We start from the raw sequence: 19476 nt of genomic DNA on the forward strand, positions 1-19476 counted from the left end.
GGAGAAAGGTATAAAGCAGTTTGAGAAGATCAACTCCTCATCATCAAAGCTCTGGATGAATACCCAAATAAGGGAGGAAGTTAGCCCCTTTTAAGAGACCATGAAGCTGCATTTTAGATGACCTAGATCTTTAATCAAAGCTCAGTATGAAAAGTGGCAGCTTAAAAAGAGGTCAGGAGAAGCAAGGGCTTGCCTGCTCATCAGATTCTTCAAGTTATTACCTGCACAGTTTGATATACTTGGATGCTCCACCACACTAATAAAGGCATCGTTCTTAGCAATGAATCTGAATTAGGGCTCTGAATAGAACACTAATCAGAGAGCAAGGGGTGAGACGTTTGGAGAGAGCTGGCAAGGTATAATGAAAAGAACACTGGACAAGGAAGCAGTCCCAGTTTGCCAATAATAGAAATGTAAACTTGGGCTAGCCACTTAATCTCTCTGCTATTGTTTTCTTAGATGTAAACGCAGCTTACCAAATCAGGATGTTGAAAGAACTGAATCGGACAAAGGATACTTTAGCAACTTTAAAGCACTGTTCATTCAGTGTCAGGGTTCACAGGACTTGATTTAAAACTCGTATTTATTACAGGTATTCTGGAATGATCTATGACCCTGAAGTGTAGAATATGGAGCAGAAACTTAAAAATCTTAAAAAAGGATGGGGGACTCTACTACCACCAACACTGCAGGGCTCTCTCTGTCTGGAGTTTTCAGGTAGATCAAGGGCAGGATAGTCTAGGAAAAAGAGTTCAGAGATATGTGAAGAGGGACAACTGCTCCATCCCAAGATGTGAAATCTCAAATTATTCCAAGTTCCACATGGTTTGACTAGCTTTAGAAAGGACAAATGGGAAAAGAAAAATAAAGGCCTAGAATGAGATCTCTAGTCAATCTGACTTAGTCAGATAGTCCCTTTTCAAACTCAGGATTCAAAAAGAAAAAAATGCTTTGGAAAATGTTAGACTGGAATCACAGTTAAGTACCCAGGTTCTCTAAACTCTATAGTTTTTCTCTTGGTAAAAAGGAAGGACATACTCAAGATGAGCCAGCACCATGACAGGGCCCTGAAGTGGTGCTTCCCTCACCACTGCCTTGTGTAATACTCTGGGGTGTGAGACTGAGTCCAAAATGAATGGGAGAGTCACATGACTAAATGTTTTGTGGGAAAATGGAGAATATTAGGTACTGGGGAAGTTAATACAACAGCTTTCACCAGCATTAAGAGCAAGTAATGGACAAACATAAAGGACATGCTCACCTATTATATTATCTCAAGGAGAAAACTATCCATAGACATGTGTTTGTATTTTTCATATGTGTGCATGTAGTATTCTTTTTAAAGATATAAAACATTCCCTATACTGAGTCAGGGACAAGTTCTTCACATCTTTCCATATATTTGGAAAAGATAGAAGACACCCATTCTTTCACCTTAATATAAATATGCACTCAAATCCTTAAAAAAATGCCCAAACTTTTGGGAGGAAGCAGTACCTATCCCAGACACACCTATGTGGTCCTGTTCCCCACCTAATCTAGGACTTAAAATGGAATCAGCAACAATAAAAATAAAGTCACTGAGCAGGAGCCAATTTTTTTTTTTTAAATGGGGAAAAATATCCAGTGTTGCAAAAACCACAAGTTGAATTATTCCACAAGCAGCCATGCATGGAGCAAACTCACTCCGCTGAAAAGTTTACAGCAAAACGAAATTTAAAAAAAAAAGAGAGAAAGAGATACAGATCACACAGAGGTACCTAAAAATCTGCCTTCTCTTGTGAGAGCTAGAAGAAAAGGCGTCTTTGGAGAGTCTGTTGGTTAACATCAAAGAAAAGCATCATTACAGGATTATATTAACCTCACTGACAAAGCTCAATGAGAAGCAGGGAACATGCTAAGTGGTACTAACCTGATGTCATTTAGATATCCGTTCTGGCCAGTCTAGGTGAAGGGGAGAAAACGGAAAATAACTTATAAGAAAACAGCATGGCATAACCGAAAAGGGTGTCCATGATGCTATGAATACCCAAGGTCCTCAAACCAAAGCTCACCCCACCAACAGGGAAAGAGGGAGCAGGGACTGATGACCCATACCCACACACCCAATCTGACTTCTCACCTTTAATGGGAAAGAGAGGGGGTTTTTAGCCTTCCCACAGAGTGCTTAAAAAGAGAGGTTGATAAAGAAGGAGTATGGAAAGGGGAAAGAGCAAAGTATTAATCTATTATTTCCTTTTTAGCCCTAAATTTATTCTCTCTAGAGGTAAGTTGAGCCTAATAATTGGTGTGTTTGGTCCTAAAAAGTGTGTTCAAAGGGAGGGAAAAGGGACACAAGAGAAAGAAACTTAGTTTTGGGGATATTACTCTCAATGGTTATTCCACTTCTATCCTCTACATTGGCCAAAATGAAAGACATTCTGACTTGGGGCCCAAGGAGAGTAGGAAAATGGGGAAGTAGGTACTTTTCAGAGCCTAGAAAAAAATGAGAAAATTAAAAGTCTGAAACATTTCCTTTGGGGATCATTTACTGACAAAGCCACTGAGCTGAGTGAAGTGAGCATTGTGGGGGATTCCCAAGCCTTAGAAAAAAGTACCAAGAGTGTCCAGCTGCTAAGAAGAGTGGGCTCCGTGTAGAGCAGAGCCTATATTGGCTGGCTTTCCCAACACATAGCTCAGGCTCCAGAGACGGCTGCAGCAGCAGCATTTCCATCCAAACACCCTTCTTGCCACTTCCCTTTCTTTTTGGCCTGCCTCCTGCTCCCTCCTTCCCCCAAAACCTACAACTCCACCCTTAATTGGCTCCCATTGATGGGCTAGGCTCCCCTCTACAAAGTAATCTTTGGAATATGGTGGGCTCTGGTCATTTTCCCTTGTTTAGACCTTCAGAGATATATGATACCTCTACCATAGCAAGAGTTAGGAAGTGCTGAAATGAAACTGATAAATCCACAAGGATTTAACAAAGAATACATATATTAGTAGAGGCTTGGTAAGACTAGGAATCAGGAAAAAAACAGGAGAGAAGAGCTAACTTTGCCTTTGCTATGACTGTAGGTTAATATATGCCAGAGTTGATAATCAGCCCCAACACGCTATTAAAAGTTGCCTATGCTTTCATAATATTTGTGGCTTTGCTAATGGTTGGCATTATGGGGCAGTCATTTTCTGTGTGCAAGTAAAGCAGAGGAGAGCACATCGCACAGTCAGTTAGGCTACCATGTCAGTGATACTTCTCAATCAAAAGAGCTCAGAGTAGAACAAACTATCAAGAAGTGGTTTAGTTTAAGGGTGAAGAGCCAGACTGCCTAAATTCAAATACCAGCTCTTCTGCTAAATAGCAGAATGACCTATGGTGATTACTTAACCTCTCTGTGCCTCAGTTCCTCATTTGTAAAGTGGGGAAAACAATGTAACTTTTCTCATAGACCTCAGTGTGAGGATTTAAATGAGTTAATCAACATCAAGTGCTTCTAACAGTGCCTGAAAGATAGTAAGTACTATATAAGTGTTTGCTAGGATTATCCACTAACCTGCTCTGCTCACAATCTAGGGTCATCAGTGACCATAGCTGTGTACAGATGACTTCTCTCCTCTCGTTTCCACCCAATATCTTTGTAGGTAAAGATAGAAAACGTCTTTGAACTATTGGTTGGATAATTTGGAGGAAGGGTTTTTCTGACTCACACTGGAAGTCTATGTAACAGAAGGTAAGAAGATTCTTTCTCCTTGGACTTTAGGCCAGAAGGCTTGTCGTGTATCTGTCCCCAGTGAGGATCCTTGGAAGCACCTGGGTCTCCTGAGACAATGGAGCAAGTTCATAGGGGAGTTCAGTTTTCTTGAAGTTGGAGACATTTTTCTGAGCTAAGTGATGATGAAAAGTTATATATTTTTTGGTATTGCTGAGGAAGGGGAGAGTGGGGGAATGTGAGGAGAGTAGTGTCCATCTAAGTATACTGAGTAGAACTGGCCATCTTTTGACAACAAAGGGAGATGGGCTCTTTCTCCTATGTTGCTAATATGACTTATAAGATGCTAATGCTACCTGGATCCTACATCCTTTCTTGCCCATCCACACCTTTTCCTGAATTTCTGCTATACTTCTCGTCATCCTGGTAGGCAAAGGCAACCAGATACAGGGATACAAAATAAAGCTGTCTAAAATGATTCAAGGTGCCTTTTGGTCCATGGAGCCAGTCTTGTTCTAAGAAGTAAGGTAAGGAATATAGGAAGAAAGAGACTTCCTGTTTAGACAGGGCCTGGAGGGAATAGTGGTACCCTCTGTGCATGTTATATGCAGAGCTCACAGAGGATGGATGCCAAATCTGCACTCTACCAATCACCAACATATCCTAAAAACGAGGCTGGCCAGACAAGATGAATGTATGAAGGCTGTGTGGACACTAAGTATTCCACTTAGAAGCAAAGATGCCTAAAATGGATAGTTGGAGTGAAAGAGGTTAAGTGGGAAGAGGGTTTGAAGGGCAAGATTCAGGGCCCTTTCATAAGCCCTGCCAAAACCATTTCTATTTTCAGTCTAGTCATCCCTACCAAATTCAGCCATCCCAAGTTTTAGCTCTCTTTGTATACTGTACATCAGAAAGCATGAAAAATAATAGCCAAAAACAAACAAACAAAAACCACCAAAAAAAAAAAAAAAACAAAAACAAAAAATGTAGTTTCCCAATAAATTACATTTGATTTCAGAGCTCAAATCTGGGGCTGGCTGATGTTGGTTTAAAAAAACATTCATAGAAGGTTCATTCCATTCACAGTTCCAAAGATTTAAGAGCTAAAAGCTATGGGCTAACAACTCTCAGAAGCTACACTTACCTCTCGGGCAAATATTCTCTCTCGGACCCTTTGATATTCCTCCTCTCTCTCTTCTATTGACTTGCTCCTCCTTCCATCCTGCAATGGAACTCTGATCTAGATCGATGAGCAGAATTAAGCTAGTTAAGTTCTCCTCGTACTGCAAGCTCACTGCACACCAGCAAGGAAGAGAAACCGGGAGAGTTTATAGTTGCCATCAAAAAAAAAAAAAAAAAAAAAAAAAAGGGAAAAAAAAATGAAATGAAATTTCCAGTCATGGACAGGTTTTCACTGGGTACATCTGACCATGCAGTTTGGGAGATCACGTTTTCTGGATGACTGGGCGCTCTCATCTTCCCCACCCCCCAGAGTATCAAGAACAACAAGCATTTATAAGGATTGGGTTGCTTCCTTGTAATAATCAGGCACTCTCTCAATCAGTAAGGATTCAAGAAAATAAACAACACTGCTTTGGAGGGAAAGCAAGGGATAGAAAGAAGCCAGAGAGGGAGAAGAAACAGGTGTTTAGCAGAGCTGGATATAGAGGAGGAAATTTACAGAACTAGCACCTGACATTATCCCCTTCTTTAGTCACTTATGCCACGGCCTGAAGACCCAAGTCACACACAGCTCAGCAAAGAGGGCCTTGGAAATGAAATCCCAAGGGTGAAGCTAAACTCAAAGTCTAAGCATTTTTTTTTCTTCTCCATCTTAACTATAGCCAAGTGGAGGGAGGGAAGGAGAGAGGAAATATAGAAATAGAGAAGAAAGAAAACAGAGCAACATAAAGAAAAGGAGAATGGACAGAGAAAGGTACAGAAAAATAAGGGACAGTGGAGGGAGAGAAGAGACAGAGAGATAAGGAAAAGAAGGAAATGGAGGCTGGCAGACCTTACATTCTCTGGAAAATGTAGTGAGGTGCCTAGAAAGGATGGCTGGGCAGATCACCTCTCCCCCCTGGCAAGCCTCTGTCATTGACTCAGCTCTCTGTCATTGTCCCTTCCTCTCTGGGCCTGCAATTTGTGAACACTATCCTGGGTAGGGTGTTACCGAGTGTCCTTTCTCATACTAATCTTGAAGGTGAGGAGTTCTGAGGGAGATTCTGACCTTCAAACCAGAAGCTATGAAAGCTTTAAATGAAGCATCCTGAAGGAGACTGCTGCTCTAGGCTGATCTTCAACTCTTTCCAAAGGAAGTCATAACTTAAGTGGCAGAATGGCAGAGTTGAAAAAACACAAAGGCAGAATCCTGGCTCTGCTACCTCCGAGTAATGTGACTTCAGGCAAATAACTCATCTCTTAGTCTCAGTTTTCTTGTATGTACCCATTTACACTGAGTTGTGGAGACAATTAAAAGAGAGAATGCACACACGGTATTTAGAATAGAGCCTAGTTTAGGGAAGATACTCAATAACATAGCAATTACCATGCTTATTATTAAGACAGAAAATGAACAGAGACTATTCTATTATGGATCAAGCCTGAAGCTGAGAAAAAAGAAGTTCACAATAGGGACAGATTCTATTCTACCCCAGTGTGCCTCTGGGCCTAAATAATTTTCGATCCATAGAAAAAGGGTTTTGAGAAAATGGAGAGAAGGGCATCAGGATGGAAAGGCTCTTTCTTGTTTTTTAAATTTTGTTTTATTTATTTTGTTGTGTTTTATTAAACATGTCCCCAAGAGATATGGCACTTTTCTCAAAAAGACTCCCTCAAATACTCAAGTAGCAAGCAGGAAAGGTCCTGGTCTCAAGACCACAGACTATCCCTAAATAATTACTTTTCACTCTAGAGTTAAGGTATTATTATAATTTTCATTAAATGGCAAGAAACAAATGGTTTCTACCCAACCAGGCTCTTCAAAACTTATTCTCTACCTAATCCCCTTTGAAGGCTAAGCAGAAACAGGATAGATCTAAACCCTCTCCTTAGCTAGGAAAACTAACCCCCAAACAATCACTATCTAAAGGATGGGCCAGAGGTCAGGACAACAGCCAGGTCTGTAAGTGAAGGCATGGGGCAGACTGTTTACCTCTTATTCCCACAGGAGTGAATCACAAAAGGATACTGCCTGAGGTTCCCAGTAACAAGTCAAATTAACTCACTCACCTTGGTGGAAGGATTTGGGAAGAGATTCAGTAGTTTGCAGAGGGATCAGAAACACCTTTATAAGTGGGTAAGGTAGATCACAACTTTGCTAGCTGAAGGCTGACCCTGAGCTAGGATAAGAGTGGAAGTAGGGTATAGTAGCTTTGGTGGTTCCCAAAGAAATCCCTAACTATTAAGGAAAAAAAGTATAAAACCATCAGCTGGATTGAGGGAGGAAAGGGAAGGATCTTGCTTTGTCCCAAAATGACGTGGAATTAGAAGTCAGTGGCAGAACCAGGTATACTAGGCACAAAGAGAAAACCCAGCAAACCTCAGCACCATGTCTCTCTGGGGCTAAGAGAGTGGCATTCAGCTCAACAAGTATAGTCAGTCCTCAACATTAAGCCAAAGGCAACTCAGTATCACTCAATACATTTTCCATACTGAGATATTTTGAGTTTTTTCCATTCCACAAAAATTCTCTTCCCCTCCCAGTTTCTCTTACAGCAATCTCTCTCTCTCTTAGGCCCACCCCTTTCCGTTCTTCACCTGGTTATCATCTCGGTCCATACTGGCATCATCTCTCTTAAGAATGAATCTCTGTTGAAATTCTGTGCTCTTCTCATCCTTTATGTGTTCTGAGAACCTCTGTTCAGGGCTGGGATTGGTAGAGAAATATGGAAGGAAGAGAAGAAAAAGACCCTTTTGTTAGGAATCAGATCTCCTAGGTAGAGCTCTCAAGTTTCACAACTCCCACTCAGGGGGTTTCTGTAGTCAACACCCAAAAAATCACATAAAGGTTTTAATGAGCTCCATGGGCTCTATTCTTTTACACATCTATACCTTGTCTTGTTCCAAAGTTATAACTATCAGTGAATGTGAAGAGAAACAGGGACAGTCTTCACGAAGCTCTAGCGCCTCTAAAATCTGTTCCTGAAGCCTCAAAAGGAGTTTGATGCAATAACCCTCTGCATTCTACTCTCCCCTGAAAGAGTTCTTGATCCTACACCTTCCTTTTCCACCCCAGCAGGTTATCCCAGGAAAGTCTTCTCAATTTGTGGTTTCTTCCCTTACATTCTTGTGTTACTGGTTTTGTTGATGATGACAGCTTTTCCAGTTTGATCAACATTGTGGTCCATCCCAAAGTAGGCAGCTACCCGGTGTAATAGCATCCGGTGATATGAGGTCATTTGAGGGAACTTCTTGAATTGATTACTGAAGGAAATCCAGGGAAAAAAGTGAAATAAGGGCAAATAACAGCAATAACAGCTAACTGTAATTTTTCTTAAACTGTCTAAAGTAGAAAATTCCTTAGGAGAAAGAGACAAAGTACAAGGAAGATAGATATTTACTCAATGGGTACCAAAAAGGTTTCTCTCAGCTTCCTTATCTGCAGTATTCTGCAGATCACTCTGACCTACTATCCTCATTATGAACACTCCTTAAGCCCTAGGTGTAACCCATCTGGATGGTGTTCTACAAAAAAAAAAGGGAGAAATTTAAGAATAAAGAATCTGGGACAAGAACTAGTTGCTGAAAAGATATAACTTCTTTTCCAACTCAAGCCTACCCAACAGCCTTATAACTTCACTTTGTTTTCATGCACATATTTTAAAATCCCATTTGGATTGCTTCTCCCTGACTCCTTTTTGTTCCCAAGGAGTAATTACCTCAAAATTCACACTAACAGAAAGATGACAGAGACATGTCCTAAAATTGTACCTAAATTTATTTCCAGTGCCCCCTCCCACCTCTAAATATATATTTCATACAAGTAACTTACTTGTTGTCATTAATAAATTCCAGAATCTCCTGTTCTAATTTTAGCAGCATCATTCTGTCCCTGTTTAAAAAAGATTAAAACAAAACAAAAACGCAGCCCTCCCATAGACATCGAAAGCAGGGATTAAAAACCCAACTTGCTCACTACAGAAGTTGAAGGGAGGCATATATCCAAACCCCAACAGTAGACTGTAATGCAAAGGCTGCTCAGCATCACTCGCCTGTCCTGTGATGTTTTGAAAAAGAAAAACAATCCAAGTATACATTTTGTAGTTTTCCTAATCATGCACTTTGTTTTCCATAGAAGAAATTTAATTCTGTTGGCAGCCATATATATATAAATACATACTTCATACTTATAAATCTAATCATTATCTATATCCCCTCTGGTTACTTACAGAACTCTTAAGCAATTACAGTTTAGCTTATGTACAAACCAATTATTTTTTCTTCTGTGCTTTTTTATCATCATGTACTCCCAAGCCTTCATATTTTCTTGTCCCTGCATTCTTCTTCCATAGAATTTTCCTCAACTCCCCCCAAAGCAGAAATCTCAGTCTGAGAGCATTCTAAATTCTTCACAGAATATAAAACTGTGCTGGAAAGAGATGATGGTGGGGAGTGGGCATCTTATATTCCAACTGGAGAACTTCTGGGAAGCTGCTTGGCCTCTTGGGTGTCCTCCTGGCCCCTGGCCTTATTTCCCTTTCTACTAAACCATGCTATTACCTTGGGTTTTTTTTCAGCGTATTTACAAGAAATTCATGTAGGTCTATTCCAGTGGAGTCTGTATATTCTTGGCTGGAGTCTAGAAACAACACAATAAAAGAAATTTTAAAAAATTGAAACTGCCTTGTATGGTCTCTGACCCCAAGGAGAAGCCCACAACCTGATCAGGAAAGATGAGAATAGAAAAGTAGAAGCCAACCTCAAGGGTATTAGCATAAAAAACCAGAACAACCCTAATCTGCCAGATACCCAAAATCCCCCATGACAAGGACAAAATGAGGAATCTGGGTCACAATGTGGTAACGGTATTATATTGAAAAATCACCTTTACTGAATACTGAATGTCCTAATCAAAACAAAGCAGATTTTATTCTAGTTAAGTAAAATAAATTCCAGATAAGGGCAGTCAGGGAGAAATTTTCCAGAATCTCAGCAAATATCCTTAAATGTTGATTATTCATGTGTAACCATTCACTTTATGAATGATTCACTTCAAATTTTTACTCCCAAGGTTTCCTTTTTCCTGCCAACTATCAATTTTATGGACTATGTCTTTTTGCTACCAGCCCAAGAATTAAAAATCAAAGGGAACCTAGTAACTGCAGGGGCAAATCTTCATGATTAAAGAAAAAAATCATTCCAGGCATCCCAAAACCAAAATATAAATGGTCTGGAGGATCTGCTACCAGAGATTATCCATGTCACTGCTTATTCTAGAAGCACAAATAAAATCAGAATTGATGAAAATGTCCTCCTATGGGAACATGAATAAAGATAAAGTAGCTCTCTGTGGCATGTTGGCCTCTCAGGCAGGGTTGGTTAAAGAAGTTAAGAGGGGAAGCGGACTTGGCCCAGTGGTTAGGGCATCCGTCTACCACATGGGAGGTCCACGGTTCAAACCCTGGGCCTCCTTGACCCGTGTGGAGCTGGCCGATGCGCAGTGCTGATGCGCACAAGGAGTGCCGCCCCATGCAGGGTGTTCCCCGTGTAGGGAAGCCCCATGTGCAAGGAGTGCGCCCCATACAGAGAGCCGCCCAGCGTGAAAGAAAGTGCAGCATGCCCAGGAATGGTGCTGCCCACACAGAGAGCTGACACAGCAAGATGACGCAACAGAAAGAAACATAGATTCCTGTGCCGCTGACAACAACAGAAGTGGACAAAAGAAGAACACGCAGCAAATGGACACAGAGAACAGACAACTGGGGAGGGGTGGGGGGAAGGAGAGAAATAAATAAAATAAATCTTAAAAAAAAAAAAAAAGCAAAGAATGTAATCTAGTGAAGCACATCCCCAGGCAACCATGCAGTCAGCAGGACACTTTCAACTATTGGGCTGGTAAGGCCAGTGGGTGCTAGGCTTCAGGATGGAAGGAAAGGGCACTTTGGAGACAGGCTCTAGGCTAGATGAGAGAGGGGGGCAAGTCCTCACCTCTGGATAGCATCTTTCTTGGGACCTTTTCTTTGTTTTTGTCCTTGTCTTCCTTTTCAGAGACATCCTTTGTGGACTTCTCTTCTTCCTTGTCAGAAGGGCAACTGATGTGCAATTGAATTATATCCTTGGACAAGAGGAAAGAAGAATACAATCAAAAGAGACTCTTCTAAAATTCCCTAGGAATCTCCAAAGCAGGCAAATCTTGGGGTGGCAGCTTTCTCCTATAAAAGAGTGCATGTTGTTCATTAAATTGTTTTAGCTTTTGTTCTACTAACAGGGTACAGGCCAAGCCTTTCTACCAGCAATCAAAGCCTACTATATGAAGAGCTCAAGTTACAATGGCTCTTCTTGGAAAAGAAATTGAAAGGAAATGATTCTAAACACTTGAGCTCCTTGTACCGTCTCCTGGGTGGTCCAGGTGTGAAGACCTATACTTTCATGTTCTCATTCATGCTCTGTCCCATTAGCTTTTGTTCTGAATCTCCTACACCCTAATCTCCAAGCCTGATGTTGATGCTACTGGTTGTTATACTACACTTTACCAAACAACTGCCCAGCTCAAAGGCTACACTTGCTGCTGTAAAGCACCACTTACCTGGCTTTCCAGTGGACCATCAGCAAAGGGGGTAGAGGACTCCTCACACACTGCCAGGCTGCGCACCAACTTCAGCTTGGAATTAGACTGGAAAATCCAAATACACATATATAGTCCCTTGGTGGGCACTCAGAAAGCTTTATGGCTCAATGAAGGGCATCCTCTTTGGCTATGTTAGTTATTACTTTCATTAAATAGGATTTTATCAAATAGGTCCTACTTGCCAGTTACCAATTCACTTGAAAGATAGTTCTCCTGCTTGTAACAGTACATATGTAAAAATAAAATGGCTACTTTGGACAGATGTTAGGAAAACTACCTCATATAGCTCTCTATCTCTAGCCCAATGTTCCAATTTTGGACTCAGAAGTTTACTGTCAATACACACACCATGGCACAGTAGAAAGACCCTGGAGTTGAGAGTCAGAAGTCCTGGTTTTAATTCCTGGTTTTATACTTACAAGTTAAAAGACCCTGAGCAAATCCCTTGCCCTCTCTGGATCTTTGTTCTTTCCTCAATAACAGTGGAATAAAAAATACCTAAAGGGTTATTGTGAGAATTAGATGGGGTTTTTTGTTTGCTTTTTAAAGATTTATTTTTATTTATTTCTCTCCCCTTCCCTCCCCACCCCCTAGTTGTCTGCTCTCTGTGTCCATTTGCTGTGTGTTCTTCCGTGTCTGCTTATATTCTTGTGAGTGGCATCGGGAATCTGTGTCTCTTTTTGTTGCATCATCTTGCTGCATCAGGAATGCGGCAGCATTCCTGGGCAGGCTGAATTTTCTTTCATGCAGGGTGGCTCTCCTTATAGGGTGCACTCCTTGCACGTGGGGCTCTCCTACACGGGGGACACCCCTGCATGGCATGGCACTCCTTGCACACATCAGCGCTGCGCATGGGCCAGTTCACCACATGGGTCAGGAGGCCTTGGGTTTGAACCCTAGACCTTCCATGTGGTAGGTGGATGCTCTATCCATTGAGCTGAGTCCACTTCCCAGAATTAGATGTTTTAAAGTAGACAATGTAGAGAGTTCTTGGCATAGAGTAGACAATAATGTTAAATGACTCTAAATCTGAGGTAGCAAAGATACCGAAAGAAGTGCCTAAGAAAAGTGTAAAGAGAAAGGCAAAGAAACTTTCTAACACTTTGGGGTTTAGTGCTGTAAAATGCTAATTTACCTGGCTAACTTCTGCTGGCTGGAGAAGGCCAAAAAGATCTGAAATCCACTGTGCAAATCACTGCTCTCATAGGGACTGGGATTTCATTTCCAAAGCCAACAATTGTAGAGTGACTCATTAGAAATGTGCCTATAAAAATTCACTGAGTTCTTAAAATACAACCAAGGTTTATAGTGAATACACAAGGACAAAACATGGTATGTCTGCTCTAGGTTGTGCAGTATAGTGAAAAGAAGTTGTAAATCCGAAGAAGTGACTTCAAGTCTAATTTTGCCACTGACTACTGAATGTCTTTTGTCAAATCACTCGATCTCTACAAATCCAAGATTCCTCATCTGCAAAATGTAGATAACTGTTGTACTTATCTCAAAAAAGATTGGGAGGAACCTAAGAGTAATGAGAGTACCCTCTGTTTTGAACTTCAACATCAAGTCCAAAACTGTGGATTAGGCCATGTATAAAGCAGGACTCAGAGACAATTTCTCATAGTTATTGGCTGTCTTCAAACCCAGGCCAAATATTGGCTGTGCCACTCCCAAATTTTGCCATCATTTTTCTGGGGGAAGGAGTTGAGTACCCTCATTATTATTTCTGGTGACAATTTTTCCCACTGCAAGAAAAATTTAACATTTTACTGTTTCCTAGCTAATTAAAAAGCTATCACACACTAACACATATAGTTCTTCCTGATAATTTTGCTTGAAATAAGCTGCGAAGTGCTAATTTTATCATAAAATGATTAAAAACAAAATCCTCATCCCTGCTTCAATCTAAAAAAGTGAAACATCAAGAAATGCCTATACTTTTAGGATATCCAAAAACGCTGATTCATTTCTACAAATGGCACAAGATTTATCTTAAAGGAAAATTCACATGGGGAAAAAAAAAAGAAATGTTGAAAAAAAAAAAAGACTCATATGGCAGCTATCCTAGAGAAGCCAGGGTGAACAGAGAAACTGATATTTCAGAAGAACCAATACCACTTCACTTAGGCTCCAGCTGGGTATCCTCTCAGACATCAGAAAAAAACTGTGCTTGAACTAGAGATAATGAAGAAAAGTAAAGCCAGGCATTCCAATAAGAAATGTGTGCATGATGATTAGGGTTCAGAGTGTACGCAAGAAAACTTTGCCTATATATGATCAGAATAAGCTGGATATTGGTGATATTTTCATTCATGAAAAGTATTACTAAAAAACGCTGGAAAAGATGTTGTAGTGGAAGGGCTCTCACCTTGGCTCGTTTCCTGGCATGACCATGGTTGGATGTCCGTCTCTGTTAGAAGAGGATCAGAAAATATTAAAGATGGGAAAAATTAACACTTAAATTAATAGCAATACATGGTTACAAAGACAATTACTAACTGTAAAAACCATTACAACAATAGCCAAACTATGTATGATGAGAACCACTTGGCATGGCGTCGTCCTATACTACAACTCCAGCAACGGCAACGTGGAGGTACCACAGGCCACCCAAAGGCAAATCACCACTCACCACTAAGAGTAAGAGGACACTGACAGGTTGGTCCATTCCACAAATTAATAAAAATTACTTTTGGACACACCACAGAATCCTCTCCTGATTAGGATGCTTCTGGAAATGTCACTAACGCAGCATGACAGTGTTTTATACCCATGCTTGCTCACAAGAGCCTATTTAACCCATAATGGATGTGAAATAAGATCTCTAAATATCACTTACAATAATGTTTTTATAGGAAAACACATTCAGATCTTCACCTTGAGCTACCTAAAACGTCTGTCTCTATGGCTACAGAAATAGGAGGAAGACTCATCTTCCCAACTGTCTCCCTCCCCAAGAATTCTTCCAGTTGTAAGCTCCTGTTGGTGGCTCTTCTAGCTTGTTTGGGCCAAGGATATAAGATGGGACAGGATAAGAGGGAGGAACCATGGGAGATAGAGTCAAGACCTCCAAAGCAAAGAGGAGAGAGAGTGAGTATGGAGCATAGTAGAAGCTGAGGATGAAGAAAAACAAGGGCCTGAGGACAGATGGGAAAAGGAATGACTAATTAAACGATAATGTTCCTAAAGAGCTGAGAAGTCAAAATGGGGGCTTTTGTAAAGAGGTAATGGGTAGGGTTATATATGGGATGAGGCATTTAGAGATTATGAAATGTTTAGAATGGAACTTGCTGCCACTAGGGTGTGGAGAAACCTCAGCCTACAGGGTTGGGCAGGTGAAAAAAGACAGAGACAACATCAGCATGGACCTAGGTAGATGGCGGTGTCTCTTTCCTTTCCCATCTTCACTAGTTACCAAACAACATTGCCACAAGGCAAAATGGAGAACCAGGAAAATATCTGGAAAATAGAAATGATGGTGGGGCTGGTCAATGTCAAGATCTGTTGCAGCAAGAAAGAGTCATAGTCCAAAATACAAAGCAGTATCTGTTGCGGATTTTTTCAAATAGGTATTATATACACATGGCACAAATATTCAAGAGATGTAATGAGGGTCACGTTTGTCCCCAGCTACCTGGTTCCCACTTTAAGGGTCAACCACCATTATGTTTCTTTACACATATATGCCCATGAATGCATGTGTGCATACAAAAGTAACAAAGAAGTTGTACCCATTTACACCCTTGGCAAGAATGTATGAACCTATTTATTTCCAAGAATGGATAGTTTTCACCTAACAAACACATTTTGAAAGCCTAATATGTGCCAGGTACTATACTACCTTACTAGGGGATACAGAGACAAAAGACACAAACCTTGTCAAAAATGAACTCACAATCCTGTTGGAAAGACAGACAAATAGACAATTACAATATAGTATATTAAATGCATTACAGAGGTACTCATGGTATGCTACAGGAACATACAGCAGGAGCATCTAACTCAGACTGAGTAATATATAAAGTTAACAAAGACTGAGTTGCCTGCTATGGGCAAGGCACTATGCTAGGTCCCAGGGTACGATGGTGAGTCAAACACTGACGTAATCCTGGGCCTCATGGAGTTAATAGTTCTGTGAAGGAAAAAGACATTAATCGAAGAATTGTACAATGAATATAGACCTGGGATGGGTGAGAAATGTTGTTAAGGAAGGCTTCTTAGAGAATGACACATCTGGATTGAGTTTGGGAGAATAAACAGGTGTTAGACAGATGCTGGGGATGGGGTTAAGGGGATGGAAGAGGGCCAGGGAAAGAAAACCAAGGAGGACATTCTAGGTAGAGAAAGCATGTGCAAAAGTATGCTTTCCTCAAACTTTTCAGCTCCCATTTATAATGGGGACCAAGGAATCAGATAAAGTTGAAGTACAGGATGTCAGAAGCAGATGGCTGGCAGGACTAAATCACAGTATGCCATGCTGAGAAATCTGGGACTTAGTCTAGGGTGGTAAGACACAGAGAAATAGTTTGAAGAAGAGAATTAACACGATCAGGTTTCTATTTCACAACCATTTCCCTAAAGCAGTACAGTAGATTAATCAGAAGGGATTAAAAATTTAAAGCAAAAAGTTCAGCTAGGAGGCCATACCTACCTGGTTATTTAAAGGACACATCTAAGTTCAGTATGAGTTAAATGGGGACCTGCCCAACTGAATCTTAACACCTACGGCTTTTATAGCACTGTTTTGAGGTAATGGGTGCCAGGATTGAATCTGGGAAGCTAGGGCTCAACCACTGAGCCACACTGGCTCTCCTGAGTTGTTTTTTTCATTTGTTTTTGTCTTTTCTAGGAGGCAGCAGAAACTGAACCCAGGACCTCCCACAGGGGAAGCAGGCACTCAATTGCTTGAGCCACATCTACTCCCCTATAGCACGGTTCCTATAAAAAAGATGTTCTGAAAACAGTGATTTTGGTGGTAGACAAAGATTGTAGTTAATAGTATGAATGTTATATGTAAGAATGTTCTTCTTTTCCAAAGTGTCAAGAATATGGTGATACTGGGAAAATTACAATTAATGTAACTTATGGATGACACTGTAATATTTCTGCAGCAATAGCAAAGTAGATACTATATCAATTCTAAGGGACAATAATAGGGGGTATAAGAAGGTATGGGATTTTTCCTTTTGGAGAAATGAAAAATGTTCTAAACTGACTGAGGTGATGAAAGCATAACTCTATGAGAGCCACTGAGCATACACTTTGAACGGATTGTACAAAGCATGGGACTATATAACACAGGGAAACCAGTGGTGGAAGATAGAATGTGGTTAATAGAACAAAGATGAGAAATGATAATGGACAACGACCATCCCAAGGAACAGAGAATGTCTAAAACTGTAAGCAAGACAGTTCCATCCATCTGCCCCACAGGATCCAAGCCCCCTCTCAATTAGAGGCGGAGTGGGCATCACCATCCCAGAATCCTCAGGATTGGGGAATGAATGATGGACTAGAGTAGACTAACTGTTATTCTACGGTAGACTTATTGTTATTCTAGCAGTGGAAGAACTTTTATCATTGATATGGAGGCAGTGGCCACTAGAAGTTCTGAGGGGAGGGAGAGAGGAAAAATAGGTGTAATATGGGGACATTTTTGGGATACTGGAATTGTCCTGAATGACACTGCAATGACAGATACGGCCATTATAAATCTTGTCAGAACTTACAAAATTGTGTGGGAGAAAGTTTAAACTGTAATGTAAACCATAATCCACACTTAGTGGCAATGCTCCAATACATGCTTTTCAATTACAATAAATGTACCTACCACACTAATGAAAGATTTTGTTAATGTGGGAAAGTGTGGGAGGATTAGGGAGTGGGACATATGGTAATCCCCTACATTTTTTATGCATCATTTATGTAATCTAAGTATCTTTAAAAAAAAAAAAAAGAAAAAAGAACCAAGATATTCTCTCATAAACTACAAAAAATATACAATTCTAATACAGGGTGTTAATAATGGGGTAGGTTGGAGTAAAAATACACCAAATATAAGCTATGGGCTATAGTTGGTAGTAATATAGGTATTTTTAAAATTTTTACTTTTGGTATTAATACTTTGATGATGTTCTTTCACAGTTTGTAACAAATGCTTCACAAAATGTAAGTTGGGAAGTGGATGTGGCTCACACGATTAGGTTCCCGCCTACCACACGGGCGGTCCCTGGTTCAGTTCCTGATGCCTCCTAAAGAAGACAGTGAGCTGGCACGGCAAGCTGACACCACAAGATGATACAACAAGAGACACAAGAAGAAAACATAATGAGAAATACAACAAAGCAGGGAGCAGAGTTTCCCAGTGCCTCCTAAAGGAAGACAGTGAACTGGTGCGATAGGCAGGCGCAGTGACCTGATGTAGCAAGATGATGCAACAAGAGACAGAGGTAGGAAAAACATAATGAGAGATACAACAAAAGAAGTGGAAGCGGCTCGAGCAATTAGGTGCCTCCCTCCCACACTGGACGTCCAAGGTTCGGCTCTCAATGTCTCCTAAAGAAACAAGGAAGACGAATAGACACAGCAAGTGCAAAATGGGGGGTGGGGGGCAGAGGGAAGGGGGGAGAGGGGAGAAGGGAGAGGGGGGGATAAATAAATAAAATAAATCTTAAACAACAAAACCAACAAAAAAGAAATGAATGTAAGGTGTTGGTGGTGGGGTGATATATGGTAGTCCTGTATGCGTGTTTGTATTTTAGGTTCACAACTTTTAATACACATTTTTTGTTTATGTATGTGCATGTATGAATGGTATACTTGAATAAAATTTTATTTAGAAAAAAAGATTTTCTGAGTTCCAATTGCTGATCCCCAAAATCTATCTTGCATAGTACAAGTAATGAAAGTCCCCCTTCTCCAAACTCTCTATAGCTCCCATTTATAACAAGGACTCCCCTGACAGCATCAGTTAGATTCTGGGATTGGAGGAAGGAGAAAGAGCATAATTTTTAGTATAAGATCTGTTAGAGAATTGTAGAGAGGACAGTTTCCTAAAGGACTGCTTCAAAAGATCGAGGATGGCAGACAAAATTGAAGATTTTGCAGAGGGAGCAGGAGCTCCAGTAGAGGGCAGCAGCAGCTCCACCTGCTCTAGCAGTAGAAAAGAAGCAAAAGGAATCAGAGGGGAGGCAGCCCCCACCTGCACCCAAACCACAGCAACCTATTTGTATATCCAGGAGAGCATATTTTTAAACCAAGTGAATGTCTGTAAGTATAAAATCTATAGGCACATCCTTTCTTTTCTGCCTATCTTCAAGAACATTACTTTAAAATAGTCTCCTGAAAATAATTTGGATCCCATAGTTGATTTAATCATCTTTAATATAACATGATGGCATATAAATTAAATATTCATTATGGGGATTTAAAAATATTTACTGGTATCAGTGGAGGCTGGAAGTATAGTTGGAACAGTGGCAGACTGTCTCCAGAAACTGTAAGGATGGGCTGGAAATAACAAGCCAAATGCAGAAGATAATGGGAAAAAAAGCAGCCAGGACAGAGAGTTGGCAAACTAAGAGGAAAGGCAATAGAAAAGCAGGCAGCTAACAGACAAAATATTTCAGGGAGTTGTCTGATTTTACTTCATTCCTTTATATTTGCTACTTGGTATTTTAATCTTTAAAGGAGACAAGGCCTAGGTGAATCAAGATGTCTAGAGAAATTATGCTTCAAGTTTCTAGACCTTCCTAAATATATTTGCTCCTGCTTTTTAAAATAACTACTCATTAGAGTTAATTGTCTATTTCTGGAACTTATAATAAAGATCAGTCTCTCCTCTGAGCATGAAGGAAAGAGTTTATTTAATTTGGACTTGGGTAAGAGAGGAAACCAGAAGTAACCACAGAAGAAGAGAAGAGCTGGAACAGGTAGCCTAGAGAAGGACACCAGGCTGGCAGGGCACCAAAGGGGGAACCCTGGAAGAAGCTTGGCTGG

General features: G+C 40.6%; 1 protein-coding gene across 1 annotated transcript in view; it reads right to left on the bottom strand.

Moving 5' to 3' along the window:
- The window catches only part of R3HDM2 (R3H domain containing 2), a 277530-nt gene that overhangs the window by 25980 nt on the left and 232074 nt on the right, over nt 1-19476 (bottom strand). The window contains 10 exon segments of the mRNA XM_058308301.2: nt 1913-1944; nt 4834-4929; nt 7449-7557; nt 7974-8114; nt 8683-8742; nt 9411-9489; nt 10839-10965; nt 11437-11523; nt 13847-13888; nt 15354-15377. Coding sequence (XP_058164284.1) covers nt 1913-1944; nt 4834-4929; nt 7449-7557; nt 7974-8114; nt 8683-8742; nt 9411-9489; nt 10839-10965; nt 11437-11523; nt 13847-13888; nt 15354-15377 — 797 coding nt within the window.

Source organism: Dasypus novemcinctus, chromosome 12 (genome assembly GCF_030445035.2).
Source record: "Dasypus novemcinctus isolate mDasNov1 chromosome 12, mDasNov1.1.hap2, whole genome shotgun sequence".
NCBI classification, from domain to species: domain Eukaryota; kingdom Metazoa; phylum Chordata; class Mammalia; order Cingulata; family Dasypodidae; genus Dasypus; species Dasypus novemcinctus.